Genomic DNA, 15,549 nt, shown 5'->3' with positions numbered 1-15,549 from the left:
TGAATATGAACCACCGCGTCTTAAGTGTGTGTATCATGTCCTGCCTGGCATTATAGGGGCTTGTGAACATATCTTGAGTCCATGATTCTAAGTGCCTTCGGGGCAAAGGCTGTCTTATTTATGTGTATATCCCCCTGTCCCATCAGCAGAGGGCAGCACAGTGTCTCCTCATTCAGAGGAATCATCCTCTGTGCTACGCCCTTTGGAAACAGGCCTGAAGGGCTCTGAGGGTGAGCTGCAGGCAAGCAGCCCCTTTTCCCTGGCTTACTGTCACCCAGCCCAGTGTCCCACATTAGGAGAGGAGCTGAACAGATCAAACAGCGTGCCACTGGGCTGGATCACTGCCTTGCCTCTAAAAACAACAGAACTCTATTGATAAATGTTTTGTGAAAACAGTGCAAGCCTGGTGTGGTGCGGCACATTTGCTCTCAGGAGGCTGAGGTGGGAGGACTGCTTGAGCCCAAGAGTTCAAGGCTGCAGTGCTCTATGATTGGGCCTGTGATTAGCCAGTGCACTCTGGGCTGGGCAACAGAGACACACTCAGACTCTCTCTACAACGACAACAACAAAAAACAATGCAGGCAGGCACGGCAATGTACCTGAAAGAGAATGCGGAAGCATGTAAGGAGTTGAACAAGCAACTGAGACTGAATTACAGTCATTTCAGCTTTCAGCTTTTGCTCTAAGCTTACTGTCAGTATGAAATGTACATGTAAAGTCTCACCTGTGTGTTAACAACTTCTGCTTTTCTTCCGGGATATTTTGAAGATGCAGTATCTTGCACAAAGTCTAGAGGCTTCACTCTAGTATTGGTCTGCATGGAAATGGTTCTCCATCACAACTAACAAATGCGTTGTAGCTTCCTACAGCTTCCTTGATTATGTATAAGGACACTGGAATGAAATGTATAACCCAGAAGAGGGGGCAAGGGAGGGGGATATACAGAGAGACACAAAAAGACAGAGAACAAATCAGTATAATATGAAGCTGCCTGCTTCAAGAAATCCAAATCCAATTCCATGAAGGAGGATATATCTGTTCTTACTGCCTTTATGGTCATGGAAGTAGTAGGGTGCACTCTCTGCCTAGCAGGAGGAGTCACAGGCTCAGAGCAAACTCATTCGAAGGATGTTATTTCTTCACTCCACAGGGGAAGGAGTGACTGGTTGGGGAACGTGTCGAGAGAGCCCAGCCTTCAGTGTCCCTCACTTGACCCTCCGCAGGTGGCGAAAGCTCTGCACGGTCCTCTCCACAGCATCATCCATGGTCACTAGTGGCCGGTAGCCCATGGCCTTTTTGGCCCTCTCGCAGCTGTAGTAGTGGAATGTGCCAGCCAGTGCGACCCGCACGGGTGTGAAGGTGGACTGCAGTTGGATGACAGGACTGACCACCATCACCAGCAGGGACAGCAGGAGGGCCAGGTAGTAGGCCACCCAGTACGGGATGTGATACTTGGGGGCCTCATAATTGAGGCCTGTCAGGATGCGAGACAGGAATGTCCAGAAAGGGATGGGCTCATCATTGGTGATGTGAAATGCCTGGTGGGAGAACAAGAACAAGAAGTTAGAAACACCACCCCCACCTGCCCAAAGTTGAGGCATCTATTAAGCCCATGCAGATTGCATCCTCACTGCCTAACTGCTGCAGCGTTCCATGTGGCCTGCCCTCAATTGCACAACTGCTAAGGCGTAGAAAGGGCAGATGATGAAAGTTTTATCTGTGAGCCAGGATTTTAAGTGAAGCATAGATTGCACTTGGAAAGGCACATTTGTTAATTCAATAAGTGTTAATCATCATAAAACTCATCTACATATCTTTGGATGCAATGAATTGCTCATATGACATTTCTTGACGGAGTTGGGCTTGTTTTAAATCAAAAGCCACACCCGGGCCAGGCATGGTGGCTCACGCCTGTAATCCCAGCACTTTGGGAGACAGAGGCGGGCAGATCACCTGAGGTCAGGAGTTTGAGACCAGTCTGGCCAACATGGTGAAACCCCATCTCCACTAAAAGTACAAAAAATTAGCTGAGCATGGTGGCACAGGCCTGTAGTCCCAGCTACTCAGGAGGCTCAGGCATGAGAATCGCTTGAATCAGTGAGGTGAAGGTTGCAGTGAGCTGAGATCGCACCACTGCACTCCAACCTGGGTGATAAGAGTGAGATTGTCTCAAAAAAAAAAAAAAAAAAAAAAAAAAAGCCACACCCACCTACTCCCAACTTCTTTGAAAGTTATCAGTGGGAAAACGGTAGAGGTTCAGGAGAATAAAAGAGGACCAAACAGCAAGGGAGGGAGAGACCTGAGGAATGAGTGGGAGAAAGGGTGAGGAGCAAGCACCCTGCCCAATGTACATGGGCTCCTGCCACGAGGAGCCACGCCAACAGGTGGGCAGCCAGGTCAGGGGGCCACAGAGGACTGTGTCCTGAATGTCTGTACAATCCCAGCTCATCAGCTCCCCAATTTTGGCTGCCCAAGTGAGGTGATGCTGCAGTGACACCACATGCTCGATCAGAGGGGCTTGACCTTGGCACAGGGGGTCCTAATACAGATCCTCCACAACACAGGATCACAGGAGCAACTTGCCAGCAAATCCAGTGGCAAGAAGAAACCCGCAGAAAGGCACCCGTGCAGAGACGGGGGCAGCAGGCCTTACCTTCCCGCCCAGTGTCAAGTCTCGGGAGAGTTGTTCTGCAGCCAGGATGTGTCCATGGACCACGTTCTCCACAAAGGTGAAGTCCACCAAGTTCTTCCCGTTTCTGCAGGTGCACAAGGGATGATGGAATACGTACTGGGAGCCCCTGCACGAAGGTCAGGGCTGCTCCCAAGTCTCAGCATTTGAGAGACTGTGACCTGCAGAATGGCTGCCACCTCACTTGGCAAGGCCAGTCCAGGCACTCATGGATGCCTGTACTGGTTAAAGATGTACACTGGGCCGGGACTCCTGGGTCTTCAGGGTTAGTGGAATCTGAAAGCTGGGGGACCTGCCCACCCATTCCAGCATGGCCAACACTGGTGCTGTCTCTCCTGTCCCGATTTGGGTCGCAGCTTTTCAGCCCCTTCCCAGGAGACACGGGGCCAACGCCTTGCTCTGGTCTCCCATTTACTGACCAGTCTCCTTGTAATCCTTCAAGGTGACAAGTCAGGGTAGCAGTGAGGCTAAGTGAGAAACAGGAAGGCAAGGCAGAGGGAAAAAGGAGGAAAGAGAGGAGAGAAGGAGGAAATGAAGGAAGAGAAGGCCTACTTGGGAGAGAGTCACACTGTTGTCCCCTGTGGAGGCCCCTCCACCTACACTTTCCCCGAGAAGAAATGTAATGCCCCCCACCTGCCTTCCAAGATGCAAGGAGAGTCAAGCCCTGGCCCTTGACCCTGAGCCCATTGTTTCCTCTCTGAGCCTCAGTTTCTTCAATTTCCAGACAGGGTCACAAATACCTTCCCAGCCTACCTGAGAGGGTACATTGGACTGAACAGTATCCTCTCAAAGCTTCTGTCCACTTGGACCTTGTGAATGTGACCTTATTTGGAAATAGGGGCTCAGCAGATGCAATTAGTTAAGCTGAGCTCATACTGGAGTAGGGTGGGCTTTAAATCCAGGGAATGATGTCCTTGTAAGAGGGAAATTTGGACACAGAAAGCAAGGAAGACAGCCATGTGAAAGGGAGGCAGAGGCAGGAGTGATGCCTCTCCAAGCATAGAATTCTAAGGATGGCCAGAAGCCAGCAGAAGCTAGGGCAGAGGCCTGGAACAGACGCTCCCTGTGAACCTCCAGAAGGCACTAGCCCTGCCAACATCTTAACTGTGGACTTCTGGCCTCCTAAACTGTGACAGAATCCATTTGTTGTTTTAAGCACTTACTTTGTGGCAAGTTGTTATGGCAACTACAAGAAATGAACACAGAGGACAGTAGACAAGGTCACTGCTATGGCCTGAATCTTTGTATCCCCGCAACATTCATTCATCTGTTGAAACTTCATCTCCAATGCAATGGTACTGTGAAGAGGGACCTTTAGGGGGTGATTAGGTCATGGGGGCTCTGCCCTCAGGAATGGGATTAGTGTTCTCATAAAAGAGGCCCAAGGGAGCCTGTTTGCCCCTCCCACCATGTGATGACATGGTGAAAAGGTGCCACTCATGAGGAACAGGGCCTCACTGGATACCCAATCTGGGAACACCTTGATCTTGGACTTCCCGGCCTCCAACCTGTCTGTTGTTTGTTACCCAGTATTAGGTATTTTGTTACAGCAGCCTGCATGGACCAAGACAGTCACATAAGAAAAGAGCTACAATGCCACTTGGCTCCTGCCAAGTGCTCTCTGAACGTGAGCACGGACCAGGAAGGACTAGGGAAGAGCCGCTGTGGGCTGACTCACCCAATCACGAACTTCATCTTGCCGTTTCTGGCTGTCTCAATTAGGGTGGGTACCAACTGTGAGTCCCTTGGGCCGAAAATGCCATGAGGGCGGATGGCTATGGTTAAGAAATTCTTCTCAGGATCGTTGGCACCCAGGACTGCCTAGAGGAGAGTGGGAGAAGGACCACATTCATTGCAAATTCCTAGGCCCAAGCCAAGAGAGTACCTCACTGGGTGAGAAGCACCACTCATGGGGGACAGACAGATGACACACTCTGCTGGCATGTGGCCACTGAGCAGTGGTCTGCCTTGAGCCGACAACCTACATCAGTGGCTGGTATAATTCTGGGCTACTTCTCCACCCTACCCACCCTCACACCAAAATCTGAAAATGCAGGACAGACAGCCGGGCAAAAACCGGTAAGATCAAATCAGAAGGCCCCGGTTTGGGTTCAAAGGCTAAAATGCACCAACACTGCCAGAAGACATGCCTCGGCAGCAGTTTGTGGAAAAGATCTGAAGGTTCTGGTGAACAAGTTAGCCATGAGCCTCCAGTGCCTTGAACTGCACGTGCCGCCCACGTTTCCACCAGGCCAGGTCTGTTCCGGGCAATTCTGAGTACCACCTCCGAGGGTAGGGCTCTGAGAAACCCAAGTGGGCCCAGAAGAAGGTCAGAGAAGGTGAAGGGTCTGAAGACCATGCCCGGAGAGAAACAGGCCAGCAGCTGGGGGGCAAAGGAGGCCGAGACATGTAAAGTCCTCAGAGCAGTGCCTGGTCCAGAGCCAGTGCCCCTGTTGCCACTGTGAGGAAAGGGTGTCTTCTGTGTGACCTCATGGACAAACTAGAACTCAAGAGCCTAAAGTACAGAGAAATGGGTTTTGCCTCAAAAGTAACAAAACTTCCCAAAGGATTTGTTTTATTGCGGGTAAAACTGGTGATCATAAAGGTACCTACCTTGATGGGGCTGCATGCGAATTACACAAGATGGCCCACGTCAGTTGTTTCAGTGCGTGTCTGTATGCTTGGTAAGTACGGTTCCTGCTGTCATGTCACCTTGAATTTCTACTCTATGATAGCAAAGTGCTGGTCTATGTTTTGGCTCCAGTGATCTTAAGCTACTCAACAATGGAAAAGCTGCCTCCTTTCAACAGACTCCCAGAGCTGGCCCTCCTCTTCCCGCCGGGGCCTCTGGTCTCCACAGCGATGGAGGAAATGACTAAATAAGCCCTCAAATGGCCTCCACCAAAGCTCATCTCTACTACTAAAGGGAAGAGAGGTGAAGGAGTCCTAGCTCCCCATCACATTTGGTTTATGATCAGCAGGAAGGCTATAAAGCCAACAGTGGGTGTCAACCTTGGCTGAAAGGAGGCTCCAGGTGAGTTACTGCTAGAGTCATCTGAAGGCTTTGCTTATTTCCAGTTGAGAACCCAAAAGTTGATATAAGCGAGACACTGATGGTCTGGGCCAAGGCCATCATTTGAAGCTCTTGAGCCTCGGTGGGCTCAGCTCTGGTGGCAGTCAGTATCCGGCATGTTGGGTTGAGAATGCACAGGGCCTCCATGGTGACTGAACTGTCTGCAAGGCGCATGGAGGCTTTAGTACTCTTCGGGCCAAGTTCGAGCACATGGGTGCTCCAAGGAGCGAGATAGCATAGTCTGAAGCCAGGACTGTGGCTTGCCAAAGGTCAAGCCTCCACCCCTGGTCTGGGTGGCCCTTGTGTCTCCCTGTGGACCAGTTCTGCCAGGACTTTCTGAGCTGAAGCAACAGCAAACAGGCTGGGCACACTGGTTCATGGCTGTAATCCCAGCACCTTGAGAGGCCAAGGTGGGCAGATCATGAGGTCAGGAGTTCGAGACCATTTGACCAACATGGTGAAACCCCATCTCTACTAAAAATACAAAAATTAGCTGAGCGTGGTGGCACATGCCTGTAATCTCAGCTACTCAGGAGGCTGAGGCAGAAGAATTGCTTGAACCTGGGAGGTAGAGGTTGCAGTGAGCCAAGATCATGCCACTGCACTCCAGCCTGGGCGACAGAGTGAGACTCCATCTCAAAAAAAAAAAAAAAAAAAAATACAGCAAACAGCTGGGAGGCAGCTGGCTCTCAGGTAGCCAGGTCAGTGTTCAGCTCCAGTTCAGTATGTACTGGCTTTGAAAGAAAACCTCAGTGGATGTGATACACTGTACACACACCTGGGAGGGGTATACTCACAGCTACCCAGCTAAGGTGAGCTATCCCAGGCTCAGGAGCACTCCTGGCCTGCAGCTTAGGATGGCCTCAGGGTGACAATCCCCATCTGTAGCTAGCAGTTGTCAGGGGCCCCATCGCCCCGGCAGCTGGAAGGCTTGGTAGCGACTGCGGCTGACTCCAACCACACTAAAATCAGGTGCCCTCTGATGAAGCTGTTTTGCCAAGTGGAAAAGTACTTTTCCTTAAAATAAAGCAAGATCCTTCCGTTGTTTGTTTTTCTAAGTAAGGGAGGGGGCGAGAGTGCCACTAGGAAGGTGCCTCCAGCCTGATTCCTGTCTGCACACTTGCAACTGCTGTAAATTCCCATAGCAAGGGAGGAAGCTCCCATGGCATTGAGGGTGGAGTGTAGGCTCTGGAGACAGACTGCCTGGAGTCAGCCACCTCCTAGCTGCACAGCTTTAGAAAGGTTCTGAGTCTCTCTGTGCACCACAGTCCTCATCTGTAATCTGGTGATGATGGGATAACTGTGACCTTTAAACAAGGAAAATACTCCTAGAAAACACGCAGAACACAGGGTTTTCTGTTCTCATAGTATTTTTTTTTTTTTTTTTTTGGAGACAGAGTCTGTCTCTCTATCCCGCAGGCTGGAGTGCAATGGCACAATTTCGGCTCACTGCAACCTCTGCCTCCCAGGTTCAAGCGATTCTCATACCTCAGCCTCTCACGTGGCTGGGATTACAGGCGCCTGCCACCATGCTGGGCTAATTTTTGTATTTTTAGTAGAGATGGGGTTTTGCCATGTTGGCCAGGCTGGTCTCGAACTCCTGACCTCAGGTGATCCGCCCACCTCAGCCTCTCAAAGTGCTGGGATTATAGGCTTGAGCCACCATGCCCGGCCTCTCACAGTATTTTTAAATTTAATTTCACCCACAAATTTTACATCTCAAGTCAGGTGCGTAGGCCTCAGAATATGAACTTCATAAGTTCATAAACATTTTTCTTAGGATTCTAAACCCTTCAGTCTGCTCACTCAACCAGTTCCAAGGTACATACCTTCTCCTGTAAGATCTTAGTCTCTGTGTAGTAGTCAATGGGCTTCATGGCATAGGGAAGGTCTTCAGTTCCATTCTTGATATCAACGCCCTCAAAGCTGACGCTGGCACTGCTGGTTAAAATGAGTTTCTGACAGAGGAAGGTAAGAAAAAATAAAAGTCACAAATTATCATGATTCAAACAGTGCGATGATCCTGTATGAAAGAGAATCAAGGGGCATCCCTTCACTGCCCTCGCATTCGAGGCACTGCAGAAATTATTTGCTGCAATGCCTTTGCTTTTCAGGCCTTCTTAAAATAATCCAAAGATCACCATCTTCTGCAGCTATGTGGATTCCAGACACACTTTGGTATTACATTCTAACCAAGCATCAAGAGATCTTGGTTCCAAAACAAGGGATAACACATTTTTTTTCTATCCCATCACACCTGAGAAATAGAACAGACTTTCATTCACGGTACCTCACTATGACAGTGATTCTCTGTAAGTGAAGGGCAGCCCGCAAACTTCTAGGAAGATGTCTCTTTGAAAAAGATCACTGGCTATTCTGATAGTGACCTGGCCATGTGAACACACATAGGAATACACACACCACACGACCTCTTAAGAAATGCTATTCTAAAGGAAGATGCTCTCTTATGAGGGTCCCCAGCATCCAGCCTGCTGGTTAAGAGTAGTTCATCCAACACCGGACACCATTAGCATGAATCATATCGTTCCCACTCTTATTCAACATTGTATGGGAAGCTCTAGCCAGAGTGGTAGAGTAAGATAAACAAGAATTTATAATGATTTGAAAAGAAACTGAACTTCCATCACTTGCAGATGAGAGAAAAATCTACACAGAAAACAGGCAAATATGTAGAAAATATTAGAGTTCGGCAAAGTTGCTGAATTAGAAATCAATATACAAAAATTAACTAGTCTTATATATTAGCAGTAATTGGAAATGTAATATAAAGTTATTAAATAACAAAAAATGAAGTACAAATAAATTTAACGAGATATGCAAAATCTTTACGAAGTAAAGTATAAAACTCTATTGAAGACGTTAAAGAGCGAGATAAACAGAAAAATATCCCATATTTATGGACAGCAACACTCAATGCAATTACAATAGCAGTCTCAGCTGGCTTTAGCAAGGAACTGGTTAAGCCAAATATATGTAGAAGAACAAAGGGCTCAGAATAGCCGAGTAAAGTTTGAAGAAATTGGTTGGGGGGTGATTTATCTACCATTCACTGAGACTTATCCTAAAAAGGCAGAGCCTCTCTGCATGGGCAGACAGGGAGGTCAATGGGGCAGAGGGGAGAGCCTGGGAACAGGCCCATGCAAGACACATACACCTAAGACATGCTGCAGATGGTGTGCAGCAATGCAGAAGGACGGATTATGCAATAAATGGCACTGAACTGGTTATACACATGGAAAAAAGTTAGATCTCTATCTCACACCATATGCAAACATAAATTCCTGGTGGATTAAAGACTTAAATGTGGAAAGCAACACTTAAAACCTTTGAGAAAAAAGTACATTAAATAATGTTTTGATCTCAGTGTTGGAAAATGTTCCTGTTCCTTCAGTACAACACAGCAATCGCTTTCTGCACTCTTACATACTAAGCTACTCTGCCCCTTCAGTAAATGAACCAGTTACATATGCCAAGATGAATAAAGAAAAACATAACATTGGGGAAAAAAGCAAGTTGCAGGAGGATCTGTTCAATAAGATATCATTTTATAAAATCTTATAACATGCAATCCAATACCTTATATTGGTTACACATGGAGCAAATGGAAATAAACCCGAAGTCAGAATTGCTACCCATAGCTAAAAGAGGAGAGCAATGGCATCGAGGATGGGCACACATTACACACGCCAGTAATGTTGTTACTTAAATACTGTGGTGAGTGGAGAGGTGCTGTTTTCTTCTCAAATCCTGTTTATTTTATTTATTTATTTTTAAGAGACAAGGTCTTGCTCTGTTGCCTAGGCTGGGGTGTAGTGTTGGGATCATAGCTCACTGCAGCCTGAAAATCCTGGGCTCAAGTGATCCTCCTGCCTCAGCGTCCCGAAACAGTTGAGGCTACAGGTGCATACCACCACACCTGGCTTTTTTTGTAGAGGTGGGGTATTGCTATGTTGCTCAGGCTGGTCTTGAACTCCTGCACTCAAGTGATCTTCCTGCCTTGGCGTCCCAAAGTGCTGAGATTACATGTGTGAGCTGCCACACCTGGGGCGCAAATCTTTTTTGTATGCCAGGAACCTTCCATTTAACAAAGAGCAGCAGGGCCCTTCCCAGGGCTCCAGTTACATCAGCATGACAGTGCAGAGTCTGGGACTTGGAGAATCCGCTTTGACCCCACCTCTCCCATTTACTAGCAAAGAGACATCGTTTAGCCCCTGGTTACCTACGGAGGAGCTAATTAGGTGATAACTGCAGCAGGGCAAAGCATCTTGTCAACTGCTAGGGGTCAGTTATAACTGATCTTTTCCAGGGTCCAAGCCCAGAAGAGCTCCAACACTGCTGGACTGGTTGAGGATGCTGGGGACGCTGGGGACCAGCCAACAGTGCCAGGAGAGGTTGCTGGGAGAGGAACCCCCTGGCTTGCTTCAATCTTTTCTCTTAATTTATGCAGTACCTGTGGCATGCGTCCCTGTGAGGGTCAGGATGCTGAGCTGACAGGGAACTGTTTTAGCCAGTGGCTGGAGTCCTATAAAGACAATTCTAAGAACCAGGATTGGTAACAATGCAGCAAGCTTCAATGGGTAGAAATTTGTATCCCCTCAGGCCTGAGTTATAACACGTTTCTATTGGCTAAGGGTAAACACAGTTTGCTTTTCTTTTAAAATATAAACGAGGTCTGGGAAACAATGTGGTGGTTCCCCAAAAGGTTAAACATAGAACTAGTATATGGTCTAGCAACCCTACTTCTGGGTGTATGCTCAAAAGAATTGAAAACAGGGACTTGAACAGATATTTGTACACTTGTGATCACAGCACTAATGTTTACAATTGCCAAAAGGTGAAGACAACACAGATGGCCATTGATGGCTGAATGAATAAACAAAATGTGATCCATCCATACAATGAAATATTGTTCTGCCTTAAAAAGGAAGGACATTCCGACACATGCTACAACATGGATGACCCCTGAGGACATCATGCTCGGTGAAATAAGCCAGACACAAAAGGACAAATACTATATGAGTCCACTTCTGTGAGGTCCCTAATAGTTGTCAAACCCACAGAGACAGAAAGTAGAAGGGTGGTTGCCAGGGGCTGGGTGGGGAAGGGAGATTGGGGAGTTGCTGTTTAATGGGTATAGAGATTTATTAGGGAAGAAGAAAAAGGTTTAGAGATGGATGGTGGTAATGGCTGTACAACATTGTGAGTATGCTTAATGCCACTGAACTCTGCACTTAAAAATGGTTAGGATGGTAAATTGTATGTGATATATATTTTATCACAATAAAAATATAAGCAATGTCTAAGTTCTGCAGCTCTTTAACTGAAGGCTAATATTGCCTTGAGGTCCTCAGACGTTCTATTTGTGTGCAGTTAGAATATTACATCTCAAATCAGCCTTGGCAAGCAGACTTTCACGATCCCCAGTGACTCCAAGGTAATTTCTAAGATCTTCCCAACACTTGAAGAAGCAACCCGGCCTAGGCCCAGGGAGACTGCAAGAACTACGACCTTACACCCTTAGAAAGGGCTACCACACGCTCCTGACAGCACTCACTCCAGTTTTCCCCTTACCTGAACCCCAGCCTCTTTGCAAGTTTCAATGACATTCTTGGTGCCAAAGTAATTCACTCTATAAAAGAGTTCCTTGTTGTTACTGGATGATGGGGGTGATGCACAGAGGAAAACTGTGTTTACACCTTTCAGAGCTGGGTACAGATCCTGGAAAAGCAAACAAAGACAAAATAATCATTCCTGCTTGGACAGGTCAAAGGCATTCCCACGTTTTCACTCTCCAACCTGTGGCTTGTAGGTTCCTTGTCTCATAATTCTATAATCAATATGGAAATACATTCTCATAAAAAAATCAATGGTACTGAAGTACATGGGATGGAAACCAAGTTGTCCCTTTAATCACCTTCTCCCTACTAAGTAGTCCCCAATCAAAAGGGGTTTGGGGCATGAGAAGCCTGTGGGATCCACACAGAGGCAACATCCTTTTGGGTGGTTCAGGGCAGGCACCTAGGGGGTAAAACTCCCCAGGAAGGTGAACTCAGATAGAAACTATGAATCATATGAAAAGGTTCCACACCATTAAAGATAGTAAATAGCCAATAAACAGGCATATTCCTTCCTGTGAAACTAGATACAATACGGCAACCTGAAAGGGATTTTTAAAACAGGTCTGTTTGATTTACTGCTAAAAGGAACAAGAGCTCCTGAGAGAAATGGCTGATTGCAGATCTGGGACAGGAAATACAGAAGATGAACCAGGCACACCTTGTACCAGAAAGTGGAGGATGCTAGCTAGTTAATACTACTGGGGTCATGTTAAAAGCACTCAAGTGCCAACCTGAAGAGGTTCCCACTGGGCAAAAAATGGACAGCTTGACCACAAGAAAGAATAAAAATTCTTTCTGAAACTGGTAAATAAAGGGAAAGAACCAAATATTTATTCTGCATAAGGTATAAAGATTAGAGCTACTAAATGAAGACTAATAGCATGTCACCATTTTGTCAAACCTTAATTAAGTAATAGGATCTAAGTATGATTCATGCTTGTCACCAAAAGACAATTATGACATGTGCCAATTAATATTTTGCCACAATTCCCTCTCTCTACATACACACAATCATATATTTTTCTTGAAACGAGTCAAGTAAGTTGCAGGCATCCTGCTGCCTCTAAACGCTTCACCAGGTATCTCCTAAGAACAAAAGCATTCTCCTAAATAACCATAAAACAATGATCACACTCAAGAAACTTAACAGATATGATATTCTTATCCAATAATTAGTCTATATTCAAATTCCCCCAATTGTCCCAATAGTGTCTTTTATAGCCTTTTGGGATCCAGGATCCAATTGTGCATGACATGTAGTATTTAGTCCTCATGTCTCTTCCATCTCTTTTAATCTGAAACAAATTCCCATCTTTTCTGTCTTATTTTAATGCTGCCATTTTTCAAGGGTTCGGGTTGGTTATTTTATAGACTGTCCTTCAGTTTGGATTAGTCTGTTTCCTCACAATTAGATTCAGGTTTCATAGTTTCGGTAAGAACACCACATCAGAGGCAGTGTGCCCTTCTCAGGCAATTACCTCAGGAGGTGGAAGTTTGTCCCACTCTTGCTGATATTAAGTTGGAGCACGTGGTGATGATGATGGCTGACAGATTCCAGCCATTGAAAAGGTACCTTTTCCCTTGCAACTGATAAGTAATCTGCAGCATGTTAATTCTACCAATTAACCTCATTATTTATTGATAGTCCCTGCCTGGAACAATAATCAATATACTGAGTATAAAATGGTGACATTCTGGCTGGGCGCGGTGGCTCAAGCCTGTAATCCCAGCACTTTGGGAGGCCGAGATGGGTGGATCACGAGGTCAGGAGATCGAGACCATCCTGGCTAACACAGTGAAACCCTGTCTCTACTAAAAAAAATACAAAAAAAACAAAAAACAAAAAAACTAGCCGGGCGAGGTGGCGGGCGCCTGTAGTCCCAGCTACTCGGGAGGCTGAGGCAGGAGAATGGCATAAACCCGGGAGGCGGAGCTTGAAGTGAGCTGAGATCCGGCCACTGCACTCCAGCCCGGGCCACAGAGTGAGACTCTGTCTCAAAAAAAAAAAAAAAAAAAAAAAATGGCGACATTCTAAGTCTAGCCGTCCAGCCTTTTAATTCATGGCCTTTATAGTTATTAGTTGGCACTCCTCTGTAGAGCTTCCCCTTCTCCCTGATCCCAATTGTTCTTTTCAGTATTTCTATGGACCCATGGATTCTTTTTTATTTCATTTTTTTGAGACATTGTCTTGCTCTGTTGGCAAGACTGGAGTGCACTGGCACGACCTCGGCTCACTGCAACCTCCGCCTCCCAGGCTCAAGCAATTCTCCTGCCTCAGTCTCACAAGTAGGTGGGATCATGGGCGTACGCCACCACGCCCGGCTAATTTTTTTGTATTCTAGTAGAGATGGGGTTTCACCGTGTTGGCCAGACTGGTCTCGAACTTCTGACCTCAGGTGATCTGCCCGCCTCGGCCTCCCAAAGTGCTGGGATTGCAGGCGTGAGCCCTGCACCTGGCCCATGGATTCTTTTTGAAATCAAAATGCATTGTCATCCACTACTGTTATGTTTTACGAGGCTCAAAATGCTCAAAATGTCCCAAATTTGGCCAGTGGAAGCCCTTCAAGTTGGCACTTGTATCTTCTTGACATGTCCTCATTCATTCTGTGCTAAGCACATGTCCCAGACTCATTTTGTGCTGCCCTTGCCCTAGGGTCCCAGAATGAGCAATCTCCCTAAGAAGCTCGAGTTCCTTCTATGGGAAATGGTGTACAGAACCCAAATCTGAGCACCAGGCATGCTTATTACTATTGGAGTATCAGAAGTAATAATACTCCTGAGGGAAAAACTGAACCAGAGCCCGATCAAATCTTTAGCCCAGTAGAAACATAATAAAAGTCACAGTGACTGAAAGTTTTAGTAAGTAAAAAGAAAAAGGTGAAATTAACTTTAATGAGATAGTTACATTCCTTTTTTCTGTACGTGGGTTTTGAAATCTGGTGAGGACTTTACACTTACAGTGCCTCTCAATTCTGACTCGCCACATTTTAAGTGCCCAATAGTTGCATGTGGCTAATGGCTGCCTTAATGGACAGCGCCATCCCAGATCTACCAGTATACAGAAAATACTGGAGGATAGAAGGGCATGTTAAATGCAATGGGGATGTAATCAGCAAAACCCAGACTGTGGGAAATACTACAGCACCATAAACATGGTTTCTACTAAATATCAGTTATTCAATAAATAGACTGAAGTTTAAAAAGATGAAGGGAATTGTAAATTAAAAGAGAGCTATATATTTCAATCAAATCCAAAGTATTGACCTTGCTTGGTTCGTTATTTGGAAAAACAATAATATAAAAACATTTATAAGACATTCAGGGATATCTGAACACTGGCTTGATACTAAGGAACTACTGTCAATGTTTTAAAAAATAATCCTTATCTTTTAGGGACAAATACTGAAATATTTACAGATAAAATGATACGATGTCTAGGATTGACTTCAACATAATCTGAGGGGGAATACAGGTAAAACATGATTGGCCATGAGCAGATGAGGAGAGGAGGAAATGTCCTATGAAATAATACAAAAAGAGAAAGAGAAGGAATGCAAGAAAGAGAGGATAAGAGACAGATAATACAATGAAAGACTACCATATGTCCAGCACGGCTTCCAGAAAGAGAGAAAAGAGAGAAGAGGCGTAGAGTTAATCTTTGAAGAATTTTCTAGAAATGAGGAAAGACATTCATCTTCAGATGGCAAAGGCCTACCAGGTGTTGAGTAAGATTTAAACTCAAAACTAAAACTCAAGCACTGATATATTCTCTATAGACTATAAATGATAAAAAATAAAATCCTAAAAGCCATGAGAGGGAAAGCCAGACAACCTACAAAGGAACAACGACCAGCTTGAGAGTAGACTTCCTGTCAGCAACAGAAGATGCACAAGACCAGGGTGACTTTAAAAAGTGTTACGAGCCGGGCGTGGTGGCAACAGTGGCTCACGCCTGTAATCCCAGCACTTTGGGAGGCCAAGGCGGGCAGATCACCTGATATGAGAAGTTCAAGACCAGCCTGGCCAACATGGTGAAACCCTGTCTCTACTAAGAATATAAAAATTAGCCGTGGGTGGTGGCGGGGGCCTGTAATCCCAGCTACTCGGGAGGCTGAGGCAGAATTTCTTGAACCCAGGAGGCAGAGTTT

The 15,549-nt window shown here is 46.1% G+C and overlaps 1 protein-coding gene across 8 annotated transcripts in view; it reads right to left on the bottom strand.

Moving 5' to 3' along the window:
- Positions 1–958: 958 nt before the first annotated feature.
- The window catches only part of NSDHL (NAD(P) dependent steroid dehydrogenase-like), a 39,388-nt gene continuing 24,797 nt past the window's right edge, over positions 959–15,549 (bottom strand). For all 8 annotated transcript variants that reach the window (XM_010353100.2, XM_010353099.2, XM_010353097.2 and 5 more), the window contains 5 exons: positions 11,355–11,501; positions 7,592–7,720; positions 4,368–4,510; positions 2,654–2,756; positions 959–1,538 (listed from right to left, as the gene is read on the bottom strand). In XM_010353100.2, the coding sequence (XP_010351402.1) occupies positions 1,206–1,538; positions 2,654–2,756; positions 4,368–4,510; positions 7,592–7,720; positions 11,355–11,501 (855 nt within the window). In that variant the 3' untranslated portion in view covers positions 959–1,205. The remainder of the gene's footprint in view (positions 1,539–2,653; positions 2,757–4,367; positions 4,511–7,591; positions 7,721–11,354; positions 11,502–15,549) is intronic.

Source organism: Rhinopithecus roxellana, chromosome 7, assembly GCF_007565055.1.
Source record: "Rhinopithecus roxellana isolate Shanxi Qingling chromosome 7, ASM756505v1, whole genome shotgun sequence".
Taxonomy (NCBI): Eukaryota; Metazoa; Chordata; class Mammalia; order Primates; family Cercopithecidae; genus Rhinopithecus; species Rhinopithecus roxellana.
The sequence above is the reverse complement of the archived record's forward strand: the minus strand, read 5'-3'. Positions and strand labels throughout refer to the sequence as shown.